This window comes from Macaca mulatta, chromosome 6 (assembly GCF_049350105.2).
Source record: "Macaca mulatta isolate MMU2019108-1 chromosome 6, T2T-MMU8v2.0, whole genome shotgun sequence".
NCBI classification, from domain to species: Eukaryota; Metazoa; Chordata; class Mammalia; order Primates; family Cercopithecidae; genus Macaca; species Macaca mulatta.
The window spans coordinates 158,476,978-158,495,387 of NC_133411.1; the positions used below are offsets into that span (position 1 = coordinate 158,476,978).

Sequence of the window (18,410 nt, forward strand, 5' to 3'; positions counted from 1 at the left end):
TTGGGTGGCTGAGGCAGGCGGATAACTTGAGGTCAGGAGTTTGAGACCAGCCTGGCCAAACATGGCAAAGTCCCATCTCTACAAAAAATACAAAAATAGCCAGGCGTGGTGGCACATGCCTGTAGTCCCAGCTACGCAAGACGCTGAGGCAGGAGAATTGCTTGAACCCGGGAGGCAGAGGTTGCAGTGAGCCAAGACCACGTCACTGCACTCCAGCCTGATCACAGAGCAAAACTGTCTTAAAAAAAAAAAAAAAAAAAAATCCAGATATAAGCTATCTGAACTCTTCCCTCCTACAAAGGCCACTCTTAAATGTGCCAACAGAATGCTTGTTATCTACTCTAAAAGTCTGACATTGCCAATGAAAACAAGACTTTTCATTAATAAAAACTACTACTTAGCACTGACACTATACACGTGGGTCAGGTTAAACTTCTAGAAAATTTGACAAGTTGATATAAAAATCCCCCCAAAAAGCACTTAGCATTTAAATCAAGGTGGCTTACAATTAGCAGTTTAAGTGAGTTAACTAAAAACAAAACTAGTGTTTAGAACAAAATAACGTTTAATGTTATCATGTCTATATGGTACTCAGGGAATAAGGTATTCATTTATAACGTAGCTAATTGTATGTAATTCAAGTTTACGCTCCAGAACTTAGGCCTTTTAAAAGCAAATAACTATTTTTATGAAAAAGAAACCCAAAACATATTCATATTTACCTACCATATGAAAAGAAATAATCTTTACTTAAAATTTTGGCTTTTGTCATAAAATTACCTATTTGCTGTATTTTAATAAAAGTTAATCTACAGATATTAAGCTAGGCAGGTCTATGTGCCCTCACACTATATAGCCCTAGTCTATTGTGCTCCTAGTTAGTCCTAAATTTTGTAGTTCTTCTCTCCATTAGGCTATTGGGTCCCTTTTGACAGTTTATAATTTGTGATGTGCTGGGAAACTCGATCACCTAACCTGCAGATTTCATGTCAATAAATAAAGCAAGTTACTGATTTACGTTATAAAGATCTGACCAAGTACCTCTCTTAGGAAGATGAGTAACATCTATTTCAGCCAAGCATTATAACCTATTCTCAATTATACTTTGGACAGTAAAGACACTGACAGTTGAGCTTCAGTCACCAGGTCAACAACGAGATACTGATTTTTACTTAGTCTACTATAAAAGAATGAAGATTAAATTATTAGTAAATGTTAAGTGGATGAAGACTCTCTTAAGTAAAAAGATTAAACTCCCTTCCTAAGCAATCAAGTCATTACAGGAAAATGTGTGTTGTAAAACAGTAAGAAATAAAGCTCATACTTTACGTTTCTCTTGATATGAAAACCAGATCAGTACACAAATATTAAAATGAGCAAAATACATTTGTTAAGCAAACAAAAATGATGATTAAGTTCTGCAGATTCATAGTGAAAAGAAAACATGGGGAAAATAAACACAAAAGGACATTCAGCTTCATGGCATTTTAAAATATCTCTAAGAAATATGTAGACATTGAATGAAGAGTGATTAGTACACAGAATTTCCTCCAGTTCACATTTTCTAGGACTGTTTCCTTTGGTACTTTAAAATGAAGGACAAAAGGGAAGAGCTCTGACATGAGTATGTCTAACAATTTATTCATGTCTAAATCTATATTCAATAGCTCCATTTGTGACTCAATAACCAGATACTTTCTCACAACCAAAAGACTGCTTTATAAAAAGTCAGTGTTCACTGGAGAGTGCTTTCCTCCCACAATGCTAAAGGAGGAAATCTTATTTATCAAGAAAACTACAAATATGTAAACACGATCTTAAACATCTCAATCTAAAAACAAAAATCTAAAGAGCAAATAATTTTAAATGTTCTCCTCTTATAAATACTGAAAATACGTCAGGAAAAAAATGTTACTACTGAACAAAGATAGCCTATTCTCAGTAAACAACTGAAAGGAAAACTACTTGAAATTAAAAAAGGAAATAAAACTCTTGGTGGTTCATTACCTTCAGGTACCTATCAAGCTTCTTTAGTAGCTCTCTGTATGCTTTGCTGTTTAAAACTAATAAATATAAACATATAATGGAAGTGTTTACATGAAACCACATGATGCCAAAGATACAACCAAAAAGCTGTAAATATGTAAAGGCAGAACCAAATGAGGAAAAGTCAGTACCAAATAAGCATAAGATAATGCATTTTTATTATACGCTTTTATGTGCAAAGACACACGTACTTCCTTCAATGGGTCAAGCAACTTTTCTGTGGGTTTCTACTGACTACATGTTATAAGTAAAATGTGCGTCCATTTTAAACAATGCAGCCTATTCTTCAAAGGCACAGGGAACTGAGTTGATAAATAGGGGATAAATTGACAGGGCGCAGTGGCTCACGCCTACAATCCCAGCACTTTGGGAGACCAAGGCAGGTGGATCACTTGAGGTCAGGAGTTCAAGACAAGCCTGGCCAACATGGTAAAACCCCATCTCCACTAAAAATACAAAAATTAGCTGGGCATGGTGGTGTGCACCTGTAATCCCAGCTATTCAGGAGGCTGTGGCAGAACTGCTTGAACCTGGGAGGTGGAAGTTGCAGTGGGCCGAGATCACGCCATTGCACTCTACGCTCTAGCCTGGGCAACAGAGTGAAACTCTGTCTCAAAACAAAACAAAGAAAACAAAACAAAACACCAAAAACAAAAAAAAAAAAACAAAACCAAAAACCAAAAAAAGCAGGGAGATAATTCCATAATTCCATTCACTAGAGGCACATTTTCTTCAAAATCACTGTTGCTAATTTTAGTGTTTAGTACTTGCAGCAATTTTTTTTCCTAACCAGGGGTCATAATTTCCCCTGCCCTTCTAAAATATTCACAAGGTCATTTTACTAAAAACCTAGCTAACCTGTATGTACAAAATCTAAACAATTTAATACAACTTTCTATGTAAATTATTAAATGATGCTACGAAATGTAAGCAAAATATGTGAATGGGTAAGTAAAAATGAGGCACTATAAAACTAGAGTTTTATTCTTATAATATGCCTAATGATCCACCATCTACTGTCTTCCCCCCACCCCTTATCTAACTAGTCACAATACTTGGTACTTCTTTGCCTGAATAAAAATAACTGAATTTCTGAAACCTTTTTTAATAGCTGGAGGTGGTTCCTGGAATAAAGTTGGGCAGTGTGGAAAAGGATTAAATGATTATCCAGATGATACATGTGGATAATTAAGGTATTACAAAGTATGTTTTTTGTTTTTTGATCACTCATGCCAATACTTCCTCTTCACTGTATACTAAACTGAATGATTAAGATTCATTTGCTCAGAAGCATGAACATTTATGAACTTAAATTTTGTGGAAAAAAAGCTATTTAACTTCAACAAAAGTATAAGAAAATATGAAGAGTTCTACTTACAAATTAAGAAAATCAGTAGGGTGTTTTATCCAGCCTGTCAAAAACTAAATTTAATATATTTCGAAGTATTACTAATGGTAATTTACCATATAGCTTGATAAGTGCTTAAGCTATGTTATTGTTATATTGTTAAGAATGCAGTATCTTCTAGTTCCAGAGCATATAATGCTCTGTAAATATCCATTTGCTAGAGTTGAGAATACAGACTGAGGAAATAAGTTCTAGAAACACTAGATCTGAAATCTGATCTACACTTACCTGAAGTTCCTTAGGGAAGGGGAAGAGAGGTGAGGTAGAATATATTCATTATACAGCACTGAAGAACTGAATTTAAATATATTTCGTGCATTAAGTTGTGTAACTCCAAATAAATTTTTAAAAACTAACGATCTATCTCAAGTTTACTATTAGGTAAACAATTTCAATACTAGACCAACATCATTTCCTCATATGTATGTTAGAGATCTAAACATAATATCCTATTTTCATTTAGCTTTTTTCTAAACTTTATAAGTTTAAAGCAAAAGCCACAAAGAAATATCTTAGTAATGTTATGTTTGCCAAGTATGTCTGAATAATGCCAACGTAAGAGGTGCTTGAGCAAGATCTACATTCTCCAGAATTAAAACAAAACAAAAATCATCAAAATAAAACAATAAAAAAGAAAAGCACATGAATTTGGGATTGAGGTTGGAATAGGAGACAGTTTCAGACCTGGTTTAATCCTGAGAAAGATGGGTCCTGAGAAGTACTAACAGTCATGCTTCTTTTCCTCTTCCCCACTGGAGATTCTAAACACTAAACAGACAATAGAGGGTGGCAGTGCATCAAACAGTATTGCTTACATTGCAACAATGGCCGGCGCAGACAGGCAACACCGAGGCATTAGAGAAAGAACAGGGTAGCCAAATGCCATCCTTCTTCCACCAAGCACTGTAGCTTCTCAGTTTTCCAAATAAGAATCACATGCTCAAGAACATTTGAATTCTGGAAATTACTCAGGTTTTTAATGCCACTATTTTGTGTCACTGCCTGAAACAGGGATAGCAATGGTGACATTTGGCTCTTTAATTTTTTTAATCAAAAATGGGGAATTTAGATCTGCAATCTTTGGTACCACAATCTGCCCTTCCCCCCCAAAAAAAGGTTGTACGGGGGAAAAAAATCTTCAGTAAGGAAGAGGTAGAAGGCATTTAGTCACCTTAAAATTTATTTTCGTAAGCATGCAGGGCTGATTACTGGAAGAGATGAGCAAATTCACTAAGATTGGAGTGGCCACTCCTAAATATCAAATTCAGAACAATTTTCCAAATAAGAAAATTTAACTTTAAAAATTGTCCTCAAAAGTCCCCCAAAACCTTTTTTTCCCCATGAATAGAAAACTACTGGAACAAGCTGACCAAAGAATCCAGTCTCATACAACTGGCATTCTTCAAACTACAACACAGAAAACACTAAAAAGCAACTACATAAACAAAACACTAATCTAAAATGTTCAAAAGCAGCATTTAGCATTTGAATCTTAGTTGAGTAAAACACTTTATGCTTCTACCCCAGGGCCTCTCTAAAACAGTGTTAAACAGCAAGCAGCTCCACAAAATTATTTTTAATATCTGCAAGGAGAAAAGGAGACCTAAACCTCCTAAAAAGGTTTTCACCACTAGGTAACTTACACTTCCTTAAGACAACTATGTGATTAACAAGCTATTCTTAAGGGGGTTGTGGGGGGAAGGCAAAGTGATATCTAGGTCATCATTTAAATTTAAGGCAAAAACCATGTACTGCAATGTCAACGATGCAGAATAGGAATCACATGGTGATAATGGGTTTTTAGGGGATAAGAAAACGGGAAAGAGAGGGCTGGGAAATGGCCAAGAAGATTGGAGTCAAATGGACAAAACTGCCCCAAAATTTAAGAACAGTAATTTTTTTTCAACTGTATTACCAGGCTTTACAGTAATAAAAACCTGGATACTTCAGAGAAAAGCTACAAAATATTTTTTAATGCAACTTGGGAATGACAAGATATGTGTATATTTAAACACCTTTCATTATTTAAAGCTGAACAAAAATATTTAATTTCCTAAAACCTGATCAGACCAACATCAGTATCTCACATTAACAAATAACACCAATTCTAATGGTAATGGCTCCCAGTTGGCATTCATACAGGCAAACAAAGGTAAACATTTATAGCTAGACCTAAAAACACCAAACATTTCCTAATAGTTTAGTAAAACAAATGGGCATCTTCCTTCCAAAAACAAAACAAAAAAGCCACAAAAAACAAAAAAGCCCCCAAGTTGTCCTGAAGTTGAGAATTTCTATCAGATAGATCATCAGATCACAACATGCTTAGTGCATTGCCAATGCTGCCTGTCTGCCCGAGCTCAACATAGTATCGATAAAGAAAGCAATTCACTCAGTAAGACTAATCATTACAGAAAAAAATGTCAGCACAATTAGTTTCTAACTGCAATCATGCGCCACTAGCTAAAACCCAATCACCCCATAAATTGAACCACTCTCAGAGACCCCAAATGAACACTAGTTTTGTTGTATGAATGTTCATTTCACTTGTCTACATTTTCCTTTAAAGGGAGAGGAAGGGGTGGAGAACTCACCCAATTTGGCACCCAAGTAAAAAACTGTCAACTACTTTTGAAGCAGGCCCAAAAGTTATCCTTTTAAATACACAAATTCAAGGACTGAAGAATTCTCATTATCAACCATGCTCAGTCAGCAAATGTTAACACCATGGTGACACATAAGTCAGTGTTCCCATACTGGCACAAGCACATATATTATAAAAACCCACACTTCAGAGCCAAAGGTTAAAATCTGGTTTTAAGCATTCAGGAAGAAAAGAATATGGGGGTTTTTGCTATTTTTGTGAATGAAAAATAGATACAACTGTTCAACAGTTAAATAACTTAGACAACTACAGTTCATTATACAGCCCTTAGAATTTTATATTTCCATATAGGTAACTAACCTCCGTTGGGTAAGTTGACGAGAATTTATTTCAAGTTACTAAGTTAATGGAGTTAGCTGATTATCCTTATAGCACAATCTTTTAAAGCAACTGTCAACAGCAAATTCAACTTACTATGGCTTTTTAAAAGATTGAGAAGTTTACCAAAGCAATTCTTGTTGAAACTTTACTCTTTGTTCTTTCATGCAAAGAGCATTTGACTAACCTTATTACAGTGACGCCCAATACCCATTAGGAAGTTATCTGGTTTAATGTCTCTGTGTATAAAATTCTTTGTATGCACATATTCAATTCTACTGATCATCTGGAAAAAAAGGAAGGGAGAGATAATTGAGTTAAGCAGTAAATGAAAAACAACACATTATTTCTTAAGTATTTCAGTGTCTCAATTATTTAGAGTTCACAAAGACAGTGTTAGAAAAAATGAAATGGAAAGGACAACTAAGTTCTCCATTTATTTCTAGTAAGCACACACCTGCTGTGTCCTTTGGCTTCACCTTCTAGTATTAATGATTAAAACCATGGCAGGGTCTAATCCCATAGGAAGACTTGGTGTTTGTGATTTTCAAATAATAAAAAGAATACCTTTAGAATTGTTTCAGTTGCTACGATAAAGGAAATAAAATAAAAACTTTCCACACTCAATCCTAGGCCTTCTAAAGTAACCTGTTAAAATGGCCTGGTATTACCCAGACCTAATTCCATGCTGTTAGATATACATACGCACACAGACACACATATATTTGGGAGTGGGGAATGTTGACAGACTGGCAGATAAAGCTATAAGTAGTTGTTATAATTCTTATGTAATCTCATTTCAAAAGTTAAATATTAAACATGCCATTCTTAACAGCTTTCCTTAATCAATTTATTGGAAATTATGCAAAGTCAAACATTATAGCTCAAATATCCTTTTTAATGGCTACAGATATTTTGTGGTAGAGATGTTATGTCTTCCCCAACTCACAGTATTCTCAGATTGTTTTCCACTTTCTCCTCCTATAAATAATGCCATTAATAGACATGTATCTTTACTCACTAGTGCTTTTATTTCTATGGGCTTCAAACCCCATAAAATTATGGGGAGTTGCTGGGTTGTATTTTCCATTTTGATAGATAATATCACACTGCCTTTCACAATAGGCTGTAACAATTTGGATTTACTCTTCTGGTTTTTTTTTGCGACAGGGCCTCGCTCTGTCACCTAGGCTAAAGTGCAATGAAGTGACCATAACCCACTGCTGCCTCAACCTTCCAGGCTCCAGTGATCCTCACGCTTCACCCTCTGGAGTAGCTGAAACTGTAAGGTGCATGCCACCACATCTGGCTAATTTTTTTGCATCAGCTAATTTTTAATTTTTGGTAGAGACGGTATATCGTTATGCTGCCCAACTGCTCTCGAACTCCTGGGTTCAGGAGATCCTCCTGCCTCAACCTCCCAATGTGGTAGTATTACAGGCGTGAACTACCATGCCCGGCCTCGATTTAGGAGTAAATCCTTGCATGAGGATTTTTTTTTTTTTTTTTTTTTTTGAGACAGAGTCTCACTCACTCTGCTGCCCAGGCTGGAATGCAGTGGTGCAATCTCAGCTCACTGCAACCTCTGCCTCCTGGGTTTAAGTGATTCTCCCGCCTCAGCCTCCCGAGTAGTTGGGATTACAGGCACTCGCCACACGCCTGGGTACTTTTTTGTATTTTTAGTAGAGATGGAGTTTCACCATGTTGGTTTCGAGCTCCTGGCCTAAAATGATCCACCTGTCTCGGCCTCCCAAAGAGCTGGGATTACAGGCGTGAGCCACTGCGCCTGGCCCTTTTATGAGGATTTACTCTTCCATGTACTGTCAAGCTCCACTCTTTGCCTATTTTTCTTTCAGCCTATTGTCTTCTTGTTAGCTTTTGGGAGTTCTCATCATACAACAAACAATCTTTTATCTGTCATTATGTAAACAGATTTATATTAAGTATTTTTTATTTTGACTGTTTATGGAATTTCTTGTATACAATAGAAGTTTTTTTTTTTTTTTTTTTTTGAGACAGAGTCTCACTTTGTCACCCAAGCTGGGGTACAGTGGCAAGATCATGGCTCACAGCAGCCTCAACCTCCAGGGCTCAAGTGATCATTTCAGCTCAGCCCCCTGAGAAGCTGGGACTACAAACGTGCACGTTACCATGCCCAGATACTTTTTGTACTTTTTGTGGAAAGTAGGGTATCGTTATGTTGCCCAGGCTGGTCTCGAACTCCTGAGCTCAAGTGATCCTCCCACTTCAGCCTCCCAAAGTGCTGGGATTGCTGGCATGAGCCACCACACCCAACCTCTATCTTTTCTGTAAGACACTTACTTAGAAGTTGTATTTTTAAATAGATTCCGTATCCAAAGACTGCCAACATTATCTTTCTGTCCATATGTTCTTGCTCTTCCCAGTAGTATGTGTTAGGATTCTATTTTTTATTTGTCCCCATTTTCCCCAGAGCTTTTATTATCATGAATACACAGATTCTAAATTGTACTCTTCTACCTTGACGAATGTCTTCTGAAGCCAAACCAGTAATCTCTGGCTTAAACAACTTACACCTGTTACCTATCATCTGCAGAGCAAGACTTAGGTGTTAACTACCTTAAATGAAAGCTTTCTTGTATCTCCCTTCCTCAGAATTACATTTCTTCACATTTGTCACCCATGTACCCAACAGAGACTTCTACAACTCTACAACAAGGATGGAACATCTTATTTTTCTTTTTTTTTTTTTTTGAGACGGAGTCTCGCTCTGCCGCCCAGGCTGGAGTGCAGTAGCCAGATCTCGGCTCACTGCAAGCTCCACATCCCAGGTTCACGCCATTCTCCTGCCTCAGCCTCCCGAGTATCTGGGACTACAGGCGCCCGCCACCTCGCCCGGCTAGTTTTTTTTTTTTTGTATTTTTTAGTAGAGACGGGGTTTCACCGTGTCAGCCAGGATGGTCTCGATCTCCTGACCTCATGATCCGCCCGTCTCGGCCTCCCAAAGTGCTGGGATTACAGGCTTGAGCCACCGCGCCCAGCCGGAACATCTTATTTTTCTATCTTTCTTTGTTAGACTCTAAGTTTCTTTCTAGAGGGAAGAGACTAATTCTTATTTTTGCCACCCCAACCCCCAGCACTAAGTACAGTGGTAGGATCTCAATACATGTTCAATGTATGGATGCTTATGTGTTACTGAACAAACAAAATATAAGCCATAACTCTTTTATTAGGATTCACTCATATATGTTAGTTAAAATGTATTAGGCCAGGCACGGTGGCTCACGCCTGTAATCCCAGCACTTTGGGAGGCCAAGGCGGGCGGATCATGAGGTCAGGAGATCGAGACCATCCTGGCGAACACGGTAAAACCCCGTCTCTACTAAAAATACAAAAAAATTAGCCGGGCGTGGTGGCGGGCGCCTGTAGTCCCGGCTTCTAGGGAGGCTGAGGCAGGAGAATGGCGTGAACCTGGTAGGCGGCGGAGCTTGCAGTGAGCAGAGATCGCGCCACTGCACTCCAGCCTGGACAACAGAGCAAGACTCCATTTCAAAAAAAAAAAAAATTAAAGGCTTTTTTTTTTTTTTTCCTTGGAGACAGAGTCTCGTTCTATGCCCCAGGCTGGAGTGTAGTGGCACAATCTTGGCTCACTGCAATCTCCACCTCCTGGGTTCATGAGATTCTCATGCCTCAGCCTCCTGGGTAGCTGGGATTACAGGCGTGAGCCACCATGCCCAGCTAATTTTTGTACTTTTAGTAGAGATGGGTTTCACCATGTTGGCCAGGCTGGTCTCGAACTCCTGACCTCAGGTGATCTACCGGCCTTGGCTTCTCAAAGTGCTGGGACAACAGGCGTGAGCCACCAAGCCCGGCTGGTATTAAAGGCTGTTAACTTAAAAGAGATGGGGTCTTGGCTCTATCGCTTAGGCTGGAGTGCAGTGGCATTACTATAGATCACTGTAGCCTGGAACTCCTGGGCTCAAGAGATCCTCCTGGCTCAATCTGCCAAAGTGCCGGATTACAGGCGAGAGCCAGTATGCCAGGCCACTTTTAACCTTTTAATGCTTGAGTTTGTTTTGTGCCACAAATATCACAATTTGCTCACATTTGCTTGAGCCACTCAGTACTTTTAAGGTTAAGAAGCTTGGGGAGTATCAGGTGCTGATTACAGAAAATGGGTACTGCTTTCTAATCCTTTGAATTATTTGTCATTGATCTATACTAGTTGTATACATTTATGGGGTGTGTGTGATATTTTGATACATGTATACAATGTATAATGATCAAATCAGGGTAGTTGGAATACTCATTACTTCAAACATTTATATTTTGTGTTGGGAACATTACAATTCTACTCTTCTAGCTATTTTGAAATAAACGATAAGCTATTGTTAACTATAATTTCCCTACTATACAATGTAATACTAGAACTTATTCCTCCTAACTGTATTTTTGTGCCCATTAACCTACTTCTCTTCATCCTTCTGAATTTACAAACTTACTAAAATTCCACTTCAAATACCAATTCTGTTTATCTCATTATACTTTATGACATCCAATCAACATTTTTAAATGTCATTCTCTTCATAGTATTTTTATAAGCACACCGAGTTTAACTTGAAGCATTTCCAACATTTTCCTGCCCTTAAAGGCAACAAATATTGATCAAAATAAAAAATTATACATTTCTTGATATTTACCAATTATTATCTTAATGTATTATCTTTTCCCTTAAGGTTTGTTCCTTACTCTATCTTTCTCATTTCTTAAGATCGAAATATCCAAACTTTGGCTGTAAAAACCATTTAATCTAACCTACAGCCAATGCATCAATCTAATTCATGACATCTTCGAAATTTCCTAGGTCTTAAGTAATACAAATGGTTGAGAATCCATTACAACAAGCAGCATCTACTTGGTTAAAAAATTCTTCCTTAAATTACTTCAGGACCTTTTTATCCTCAAAAATATAGCTTTTCTAAGAGTCCCACACGTAATACATAATATTCAATTTTGCTGAATTTAAACAAAATGTCAATATACATTTATCTACAATTATATGCATATATACACTCTAAACTCTTTCTCCAAACAAAATCTTACAATAACCTGCTATATTTGACACTAAAACTTCATCTGAAGGAGCAGATTGAAAACTACTAGACTACAGATGAGTAAGAAACCAAGATAATTCCAGTTTTTGTCTTATTCCCATAGGAAAATATCTACAAGTTACATTATTATTTTTTTTCTGCCTATGCTAAGGTTAAATAGTGATGCACAGGATTTTAATACTCTGATTTATATATAATGAAATTCCAGTCAACAGTACTATTCTCAGTTTATATTCTAATCAAAATTTCACATACCTGGTCAGCTAACATAAGTACAGTTTTCATTGTGAACCTTCTTGAACAGAAATTGAAGAGGTCTTCGAGGCTAGGTCCCAGAAGATCCATGACTAGTACATTGTAGTCTTTTTCCTGACCATACCACCTAACGAAACAAAAGGAGAAGAGAGGGTATTACATAAAGCTATCACTTAATATCATCAACCCTAAGAATAAGATAGTTTTCTTTCTCTGAGTAGGTATTATTTAAGGCAAATGTTCCCCTACCTGGGAGACGAACACGCTAATTAACTACAAGGCCCAAGACAAAACAAGGGTAATGAGACATTTTTTCCCCTGTCATGCAACTCCATTCTCCTATATAGATAGGACATGCATAGTAGCCTTAAAATCTCCTGTTACCAGGGCAGCTGGATTTTACACCCACTGGCCACTGATTCCTGTGGCCTTTAGCAAATTCCTTAATCTCACCTGAATTTACTTTGTAACAGAAGAAATGAAGATGACTCTATCAGTCATTCCAAAATGTTTCAGAAAGCAAAGATTTCTTTTATCTGAATTCCCATCCCAGTTCTACCAAACTGCATTTAATCAATAACTACTTGTCCTTATTCAAAAGGGAGTCATATTTTTGCTTAGTTTCAGATCACAGAAAATAACCCGTATAACAAACTAATGACATTTATTTGCTTTTAACTGGAATCATGTTTTAATTATCCTGGGCTGTATTACTGTACACAATGTGTCCCTAATAACTCAAGAAGTATCAATTGCCAGTTTCATTTATCCCAAGGACTGAAAATCACTGCAATAAATTATTTCAAATTTTGATGCCTATGATTCTGGTAAGAGTACTTTCCTTAAAAGAAGCACTACCATTTTTCTTTCAAACTTTTCTAGATATCAAATTCTGCTAAGAAAATTGGGTGATACTTAAAATTTTGTTTAAAAAGTTATTTTAAAGCTTAAACTGGAGTCATTTTTTTGTCAATTCTGAAAAGAACCAACACCAAAATTTACCGTATCTGGAAAGCTTTATGTTTTAAAAATATTCAAAAGGGGAGAACAGGCTTTTCTTTCTTTTCCTTCCTTCCTCCTTATTTATCTATTTATTTATTTATTCATTTATTTTTAGACAGGGTCTCGCTCTGTTGCCAGGCTGGGGTGCAGTGGTGCAATCGCAACTCACTGCAGCCTTTGACCTGATCTCAAGCAATCCTCCTATTTCAGTTTCCCAAGTAGCTGGGATGATAGACGTGCCATCATGACCAGCTAAATTTTTAAAACGTTTTTGGTAGAGACAGGGTCTTTTAAATTTCTTGTAAAGGCAGAGTCTCCCTATGTTGCCCAGGCTAGTCTCTAACTTCTGGGCTCAAAAGATCCTCCTGCCTCAGCCTCCCAAAGCACTGGTATTACAGGTTGAACCACTGAACCTCACCAGCTTTTTCAAAAAACTAAAATCTGTGTCAAAATTATAACAAGTATCAGTCAAGTAGGAAACTGTTTAGTGCCATTTCTTGCTTTGCTGATAAATGCCAAAGATTCAAGAAAATCAATATTAAAACTAGAGTATGAGGATTTAATCTTTTAATAATATTTTTCTAGAAAATGCAAAGATAACTATACAGATGTGCTACTCTTGTGTTTCTTCTTTAAGAAAATAGTCTATTCTAACTAGTGGTCCTGGGCACCCATTAACCCTTGATGGCATCTACCAAAACTACAGAAATTTCAGGCTTAGCACTTGAGAAAGGGCAGAGGGGAAGCCTCAAATCAGAGAGCTTTAATTTCAGACCTATTCAGATAGGTCTCATAGTCAGGTATAATAAATATGCTCCCTAGAATCTAATGTTGGGAGTAAGAGATCCTAAGAGGATTATAAGCCAAAAAGTTCAGTTCCTTCCTACGACTTTTGTTTCAGTTGTTCTTGAGAACTACTTCCCAAACCTGACACATGGATAACTGTCAAGCATACAAAATCAAATCCATTTCCACATCCTCTTTGCAGAAAAAGATACTCCAGTAAGGGAAGAGTGTCTGCTTAACCTTCTAGAGGTCTTGCCCACTTCCTAGGAAACAAATGTGTCAACGTGATAGCAAAAGAGCCAGTTTTTTTTTTTTTTTTTGAGAGTCTCTCGCTCTATCCTCTAGGCTGGAGTGCAGTGGTGCGATCTTGGCTCACTGCAACCTCTGCCTCCCAAGTAGCTGGGATTATAGGCACCTGCCACCACACCCAGCTATTTTTTGTATTTTTAGTAGAGACGGGGTTTCACCTTGTTGGCCAGGCTGGTCTCGAACTCCTGACCTCAGGTGATCCACCTCTCGGCCTCCCAAAGTGCTGGGATTACAGGTGTGAGCCACTGCACCCAGCCAGAAGAGACAGTTTTGTCCATATTGCTTAAAACAGTGTACTAAAGCTGCCGTTATTTTCCCTCTTCCACTCTTTATTCTCCCTATGGGAATTCAACACCTTTCACATTCGCTGAAAACATTTACTTGAAAGAAGCCCACAGTGATGCTTTGGGTAATACATAATAACAGTATTAAAAGGTAAGTGATAAAGCAAATAAGCTGTGTTCTCCTTTCTCTTTTCCTCATTTTATTTTCTTCGGTTATTTCCCCTCTTCCTTTTTATATGATAGGCAAATCTGGACTAGAGAGCTGTCACAAACCTACCATTATAAACATTCAACACTTGTTTAATATAAATCTAATTTATCTAGGCTTTTAAGAAAAAGAGAACACCAAATCCAGAAAGAGCTAAGGAAGTAAGAAGGCACAAAAAGTCAAATAGGCAAAAGGGAAGGCATAAATCAACTCTTATTTATAAGACCACATCTCAGCTCTAGACAGGTTTCCACTGATGGCTCAGACGTAAAACTACAAAAAATAAGCAAATGTTATAACCATCCATCTAAGCCCAAACACAAACCTGTAATGTAAAAGGTACAAATTCAGATTTCATATTTTCATGCAATTAACATGATTTCATAAAGAAATCATCTGCAAAGTAAGCCTCTAACAAAATCACCTGCATGTAAACCTCTAACTCCCTTAATAATTAGAAACTGGGAAGAATTAGATGAATTGAGAAGCACACTTAAAACACACACACTGTGCACTCTTAACCCTTGCTTAAATTTATGAACACAAGACATATTCACTATTCTCAAAGTCAGGAGGATTAAATACTTCATTGAAAAACAGCTTAAAAAAATAAGCATTTCAAAGGCATTTTTCCCTGTGGAGCAACCATGCAGTTCTAAAACAACTAGGACTTTCTTTTCTATGGACCGGTACTATAACTCCTTAAAGCTAAGAGACAGGTGTTTGCATCTTTCACACTTCCTTTGGTCTCAAGGAATATATAACTTAATTCTCTAAAGCTAGCACGTCACACCCTCCATCTGTGCTTTTCCATCTGGACTAACTCATTCAGACATTATCACACACAGATTCAGAATAAGAAGTGGTGTTCTGCTTATTCCAATCTTATTCTTAGTTTCTACCTTCACCTCCATGCCTCCCACGTCTATTCTGAGAGCTTTTCTCTACCTTCAATCCCAACCTTAAAACCCAGATGCCAAAGAAACCTTCCGTATGTCACGATCCCACATTGGTCTCCTATTTCCTAGAATTCCCAAAGCCATTAACTATTGCTTGTATCCACAGTCTTAACCCCTTGACAATATTCATCTACTGTTACTTTTGTGTTTGTCTCTATACCTGGTAGGATAGAGCTTACAGCTTTATTTTTATTTGAATAGTCTTTTCACAGAACCTGAGTAATGAAAAAGCACTAACCCGATTCTCTGAGGCCATTTAAGTTTATAGTCTCAAACACCAACACAAAAATCTCACTCTTATTCTCTACTTTCTAGGCCTTCAAACTAGAAACCACAGGTCTTACCTTTAGACATTTTTAAGTACAAGATGTGTTGCTACTAAGTGTACAGTGGTAAAGTTATGTGCACATTGCAGGTACTCAGGTATTTATGAGACTAAAAAAAGTACTCCAATTGATTTGGCCTTTATTCTTCCTAATAGTCACAAAACATTTTTAAAAAATCAAGTAATTTAGTGGGTGAAAGTAAAAATAATAATTTTAAAAAGACAAAATGTTCAGGGTTCTCATTTTCCATTTGTTTCAAATCTATACCTTTAGACTTCAGTGTTACCTAAAAGTAGGCTGAAGAATGAGTTCATAATTTATACAACCATCATTACTTACTTACAGCATAATAAAAGTATCTAAGGTCTGAAGATGATGCCAAGAGAAGGCAAGGTCTGTCTCTCTGCTCTTATGTCCTTTCCTCTAAATGCATATCCAAATTAAATCTAATTTAAAAATTAAGACATACAAAAAGCACAAATGTAAGACAATACATGCAAAAGTCAATGAGGCTGACAAAAAATGCTAACACAATTCACACAAAAGATCAATGAGAACTAAATCTGTCTGAAGACATATTAGGAAAATAGTCTGCTACCAGTCAGATCCTGAAGGATGAACAGTGTTTTGATAAACAAGGCAGAAGAGGGCTTACCAGGCAGGGGCAAACCATTTTGGAGCATGGGCTGTCATAAAGGCAAGAGTCGAGGTGGCAGATACATAAAGCTGTAGTATAGGTTCTTCAGTGCAAGGCTTACGAGCTTTACATGCTGTAAATAACTGGGTGAACTATTACTACAGTTTGTGGCTGAGACATAATTAAAATCAGTACTTATTAGCCTTGGCATCAGTATACAATATGGAAATGGAGGAGTAGGGGAAGGAATGACAATGACATGGTTACCAGTTAGGAAGTGTTATACTATAGCTGGAGATTTCAAGCTAGGGGTTTACTTTTTCTGAAAAATCTCTTCATGAAAATGGGAGTATTTGAGAAAAAAGAAATACATATTTTTCATATAAAAATATTTAAGTATTACTATGAAACCTAGAATATTCCAGAATAAATCAGTGTAATTATTGTAATATGCACTTTAAAGTACCCAAATACATGTTAGTTCCATCACCATGACTAGGACAAAAATAACAGTAAAAAAAATTTAATCTTACCCTTCAGACTATCAACTTAATTAGGGGTAGTCATTATATCTGTCTTGTTCACAATCCTGTATTCCCAGCATACACAAGAAATGCTCAAAACATTTGCTGAGTAAAATAATGAAAACTCATATTAGAAGCTGTAACAGTCTAGGGAATGCTTGATTTGGCAGATAAGGAAAACAAAACAAGAAATGCAGAAACACTCCCTGCACTCAAAGTGAAGTCATCAGGAAGCATCTATTTATCCCTAATTCAAATAAGCCAAATAATTATAGAAGTAAAAAGTCATTTTCCAATCTTTCGGTTATTAATGTCAGAGTCTTCAGTGAACAACTAAAAAGTATCAACACTGAATCAGAGCTAGAATACATCCAATTTTAATAGCACCTACAAGATATCCTGAAGATACCATCTCTCAAACTTAGTCCCTTGCCAACCCATCATCATCCAACCTTTATGCTCCTTTTTATGGGAGCAGAAAAGGAATTCGGCCTAGCAAGATCTTGCTGAACTGTAAGAACTAGCTCAAATTGTCTCTTTAGGATACTATTGCTAACAGTTCCAGCTACTCAGGCCGAGGGCGGTGGCTCACGCCTGTAATCCTAGCACTTTGGGAAGCTGAGGCTGGCGGATCATGAGGTCAGGAGTTCGTGACCAGTCTGACCAATATGGTGAAACCCGGTTTCTACTAAAAATACAAAAATTAACCGGGCGTGGTGGTGGGCACCTATAGTTCTAGCTACTCAGGAGACTGAGACAGGAAAATTGCTTGAACCCAGGCAGCAGAGGTTGCCATGAGCTGAGATCTCACCATTGCACTCCAGCCTGGATGACAAAGCGAGACTCCGTTTCAAAAAAAGAAAAAAATAAAAAACAAACAAACCAAAAAAAGAAAAAAAACACTTCCAGCTACTCTGTTCCCTTTTCTCTAAAATCCTTTTAATTTTCCTATACACTCATATTTGTGTATGCCATTCTTAACAGCTATTTGCCATTCATTATACACAGATATATTCTCAAAGCCACAGATACTTCTCATACATCTCTTCTCAGAATGATGTTTTAAATACATAAAATACAAGGCATTATAAAGAAAATAAATTATAACGAAATTGAACTAGCATAAAATTACTTCTAAAAAATCAATTTTGGGGCCAGGCACGGTGGCTTATGCCTGTAATCCCAGCACTTTGGGAGGCCAAGGCGGGTGGATCACCTGAGGTCGGGAATTCGAGACCAGCCTGACAAACATGGAGAAATCCCATCTCTAATAAAAATACAAAATTAGCATTCCTGTAATCCAGCAACTTGGAAGGCTGAGGCAGGAGAATCGCTTGAACCCGGGAGGCGGAGGCTGCAGTGAGCCAAGATCACACCATTGCACTCCAGCCTGGGCAACAAGAACAAAACTCTGTCTCAAAAAAAAAAAAAACAAAACCAAAGAAAAAACAAAGAAAAGAAAATCAATTTTGAGCCAGGCTCAGTGGCTCAAGCCTGTAATCCCAACACTCTGGGAGGCCAAGGTGGGCGGATCACTTGAGGTCAGGAGCTCAAGACCAGCCTAGCCAACATGGCGAAACCCAGTCTCTA

The 18,410-nt window shown here is 37.3% G+C and overlaps 1 protein-coding gene across 7 annotated transcripts in view; it reads right to left on the reverse strand.

Annotated features, from left to right (window-relative positions):
• The window catches only part of CSNK1A1 (casein kinase 1 alpha 1), a 58,141-nt gene that overhangs the window by 19,533 nt on the left and 20,198 nt on the right, over nt 1-18,410 (reverse strand). For 4 of the 7 annotated variants that reach the window (XM_015141177.3, XM_015141176.3, XM_015141175.3 and 1 more), the window contains exons 3-5: nt 11,786-11,912; nt 6,625-6,723; nt 4,139-4,222 (exon numbers count right to left, since the gene is read on the reverse strand). In XM_015141177.3, the coding sequence (XP_014996663.1) occupies nt 4,139-4,222; nt 6,625-6,723; nt 11,786-11,912 (310 nt within the window). 7 annotated transcript variants of the gene reach the window in all.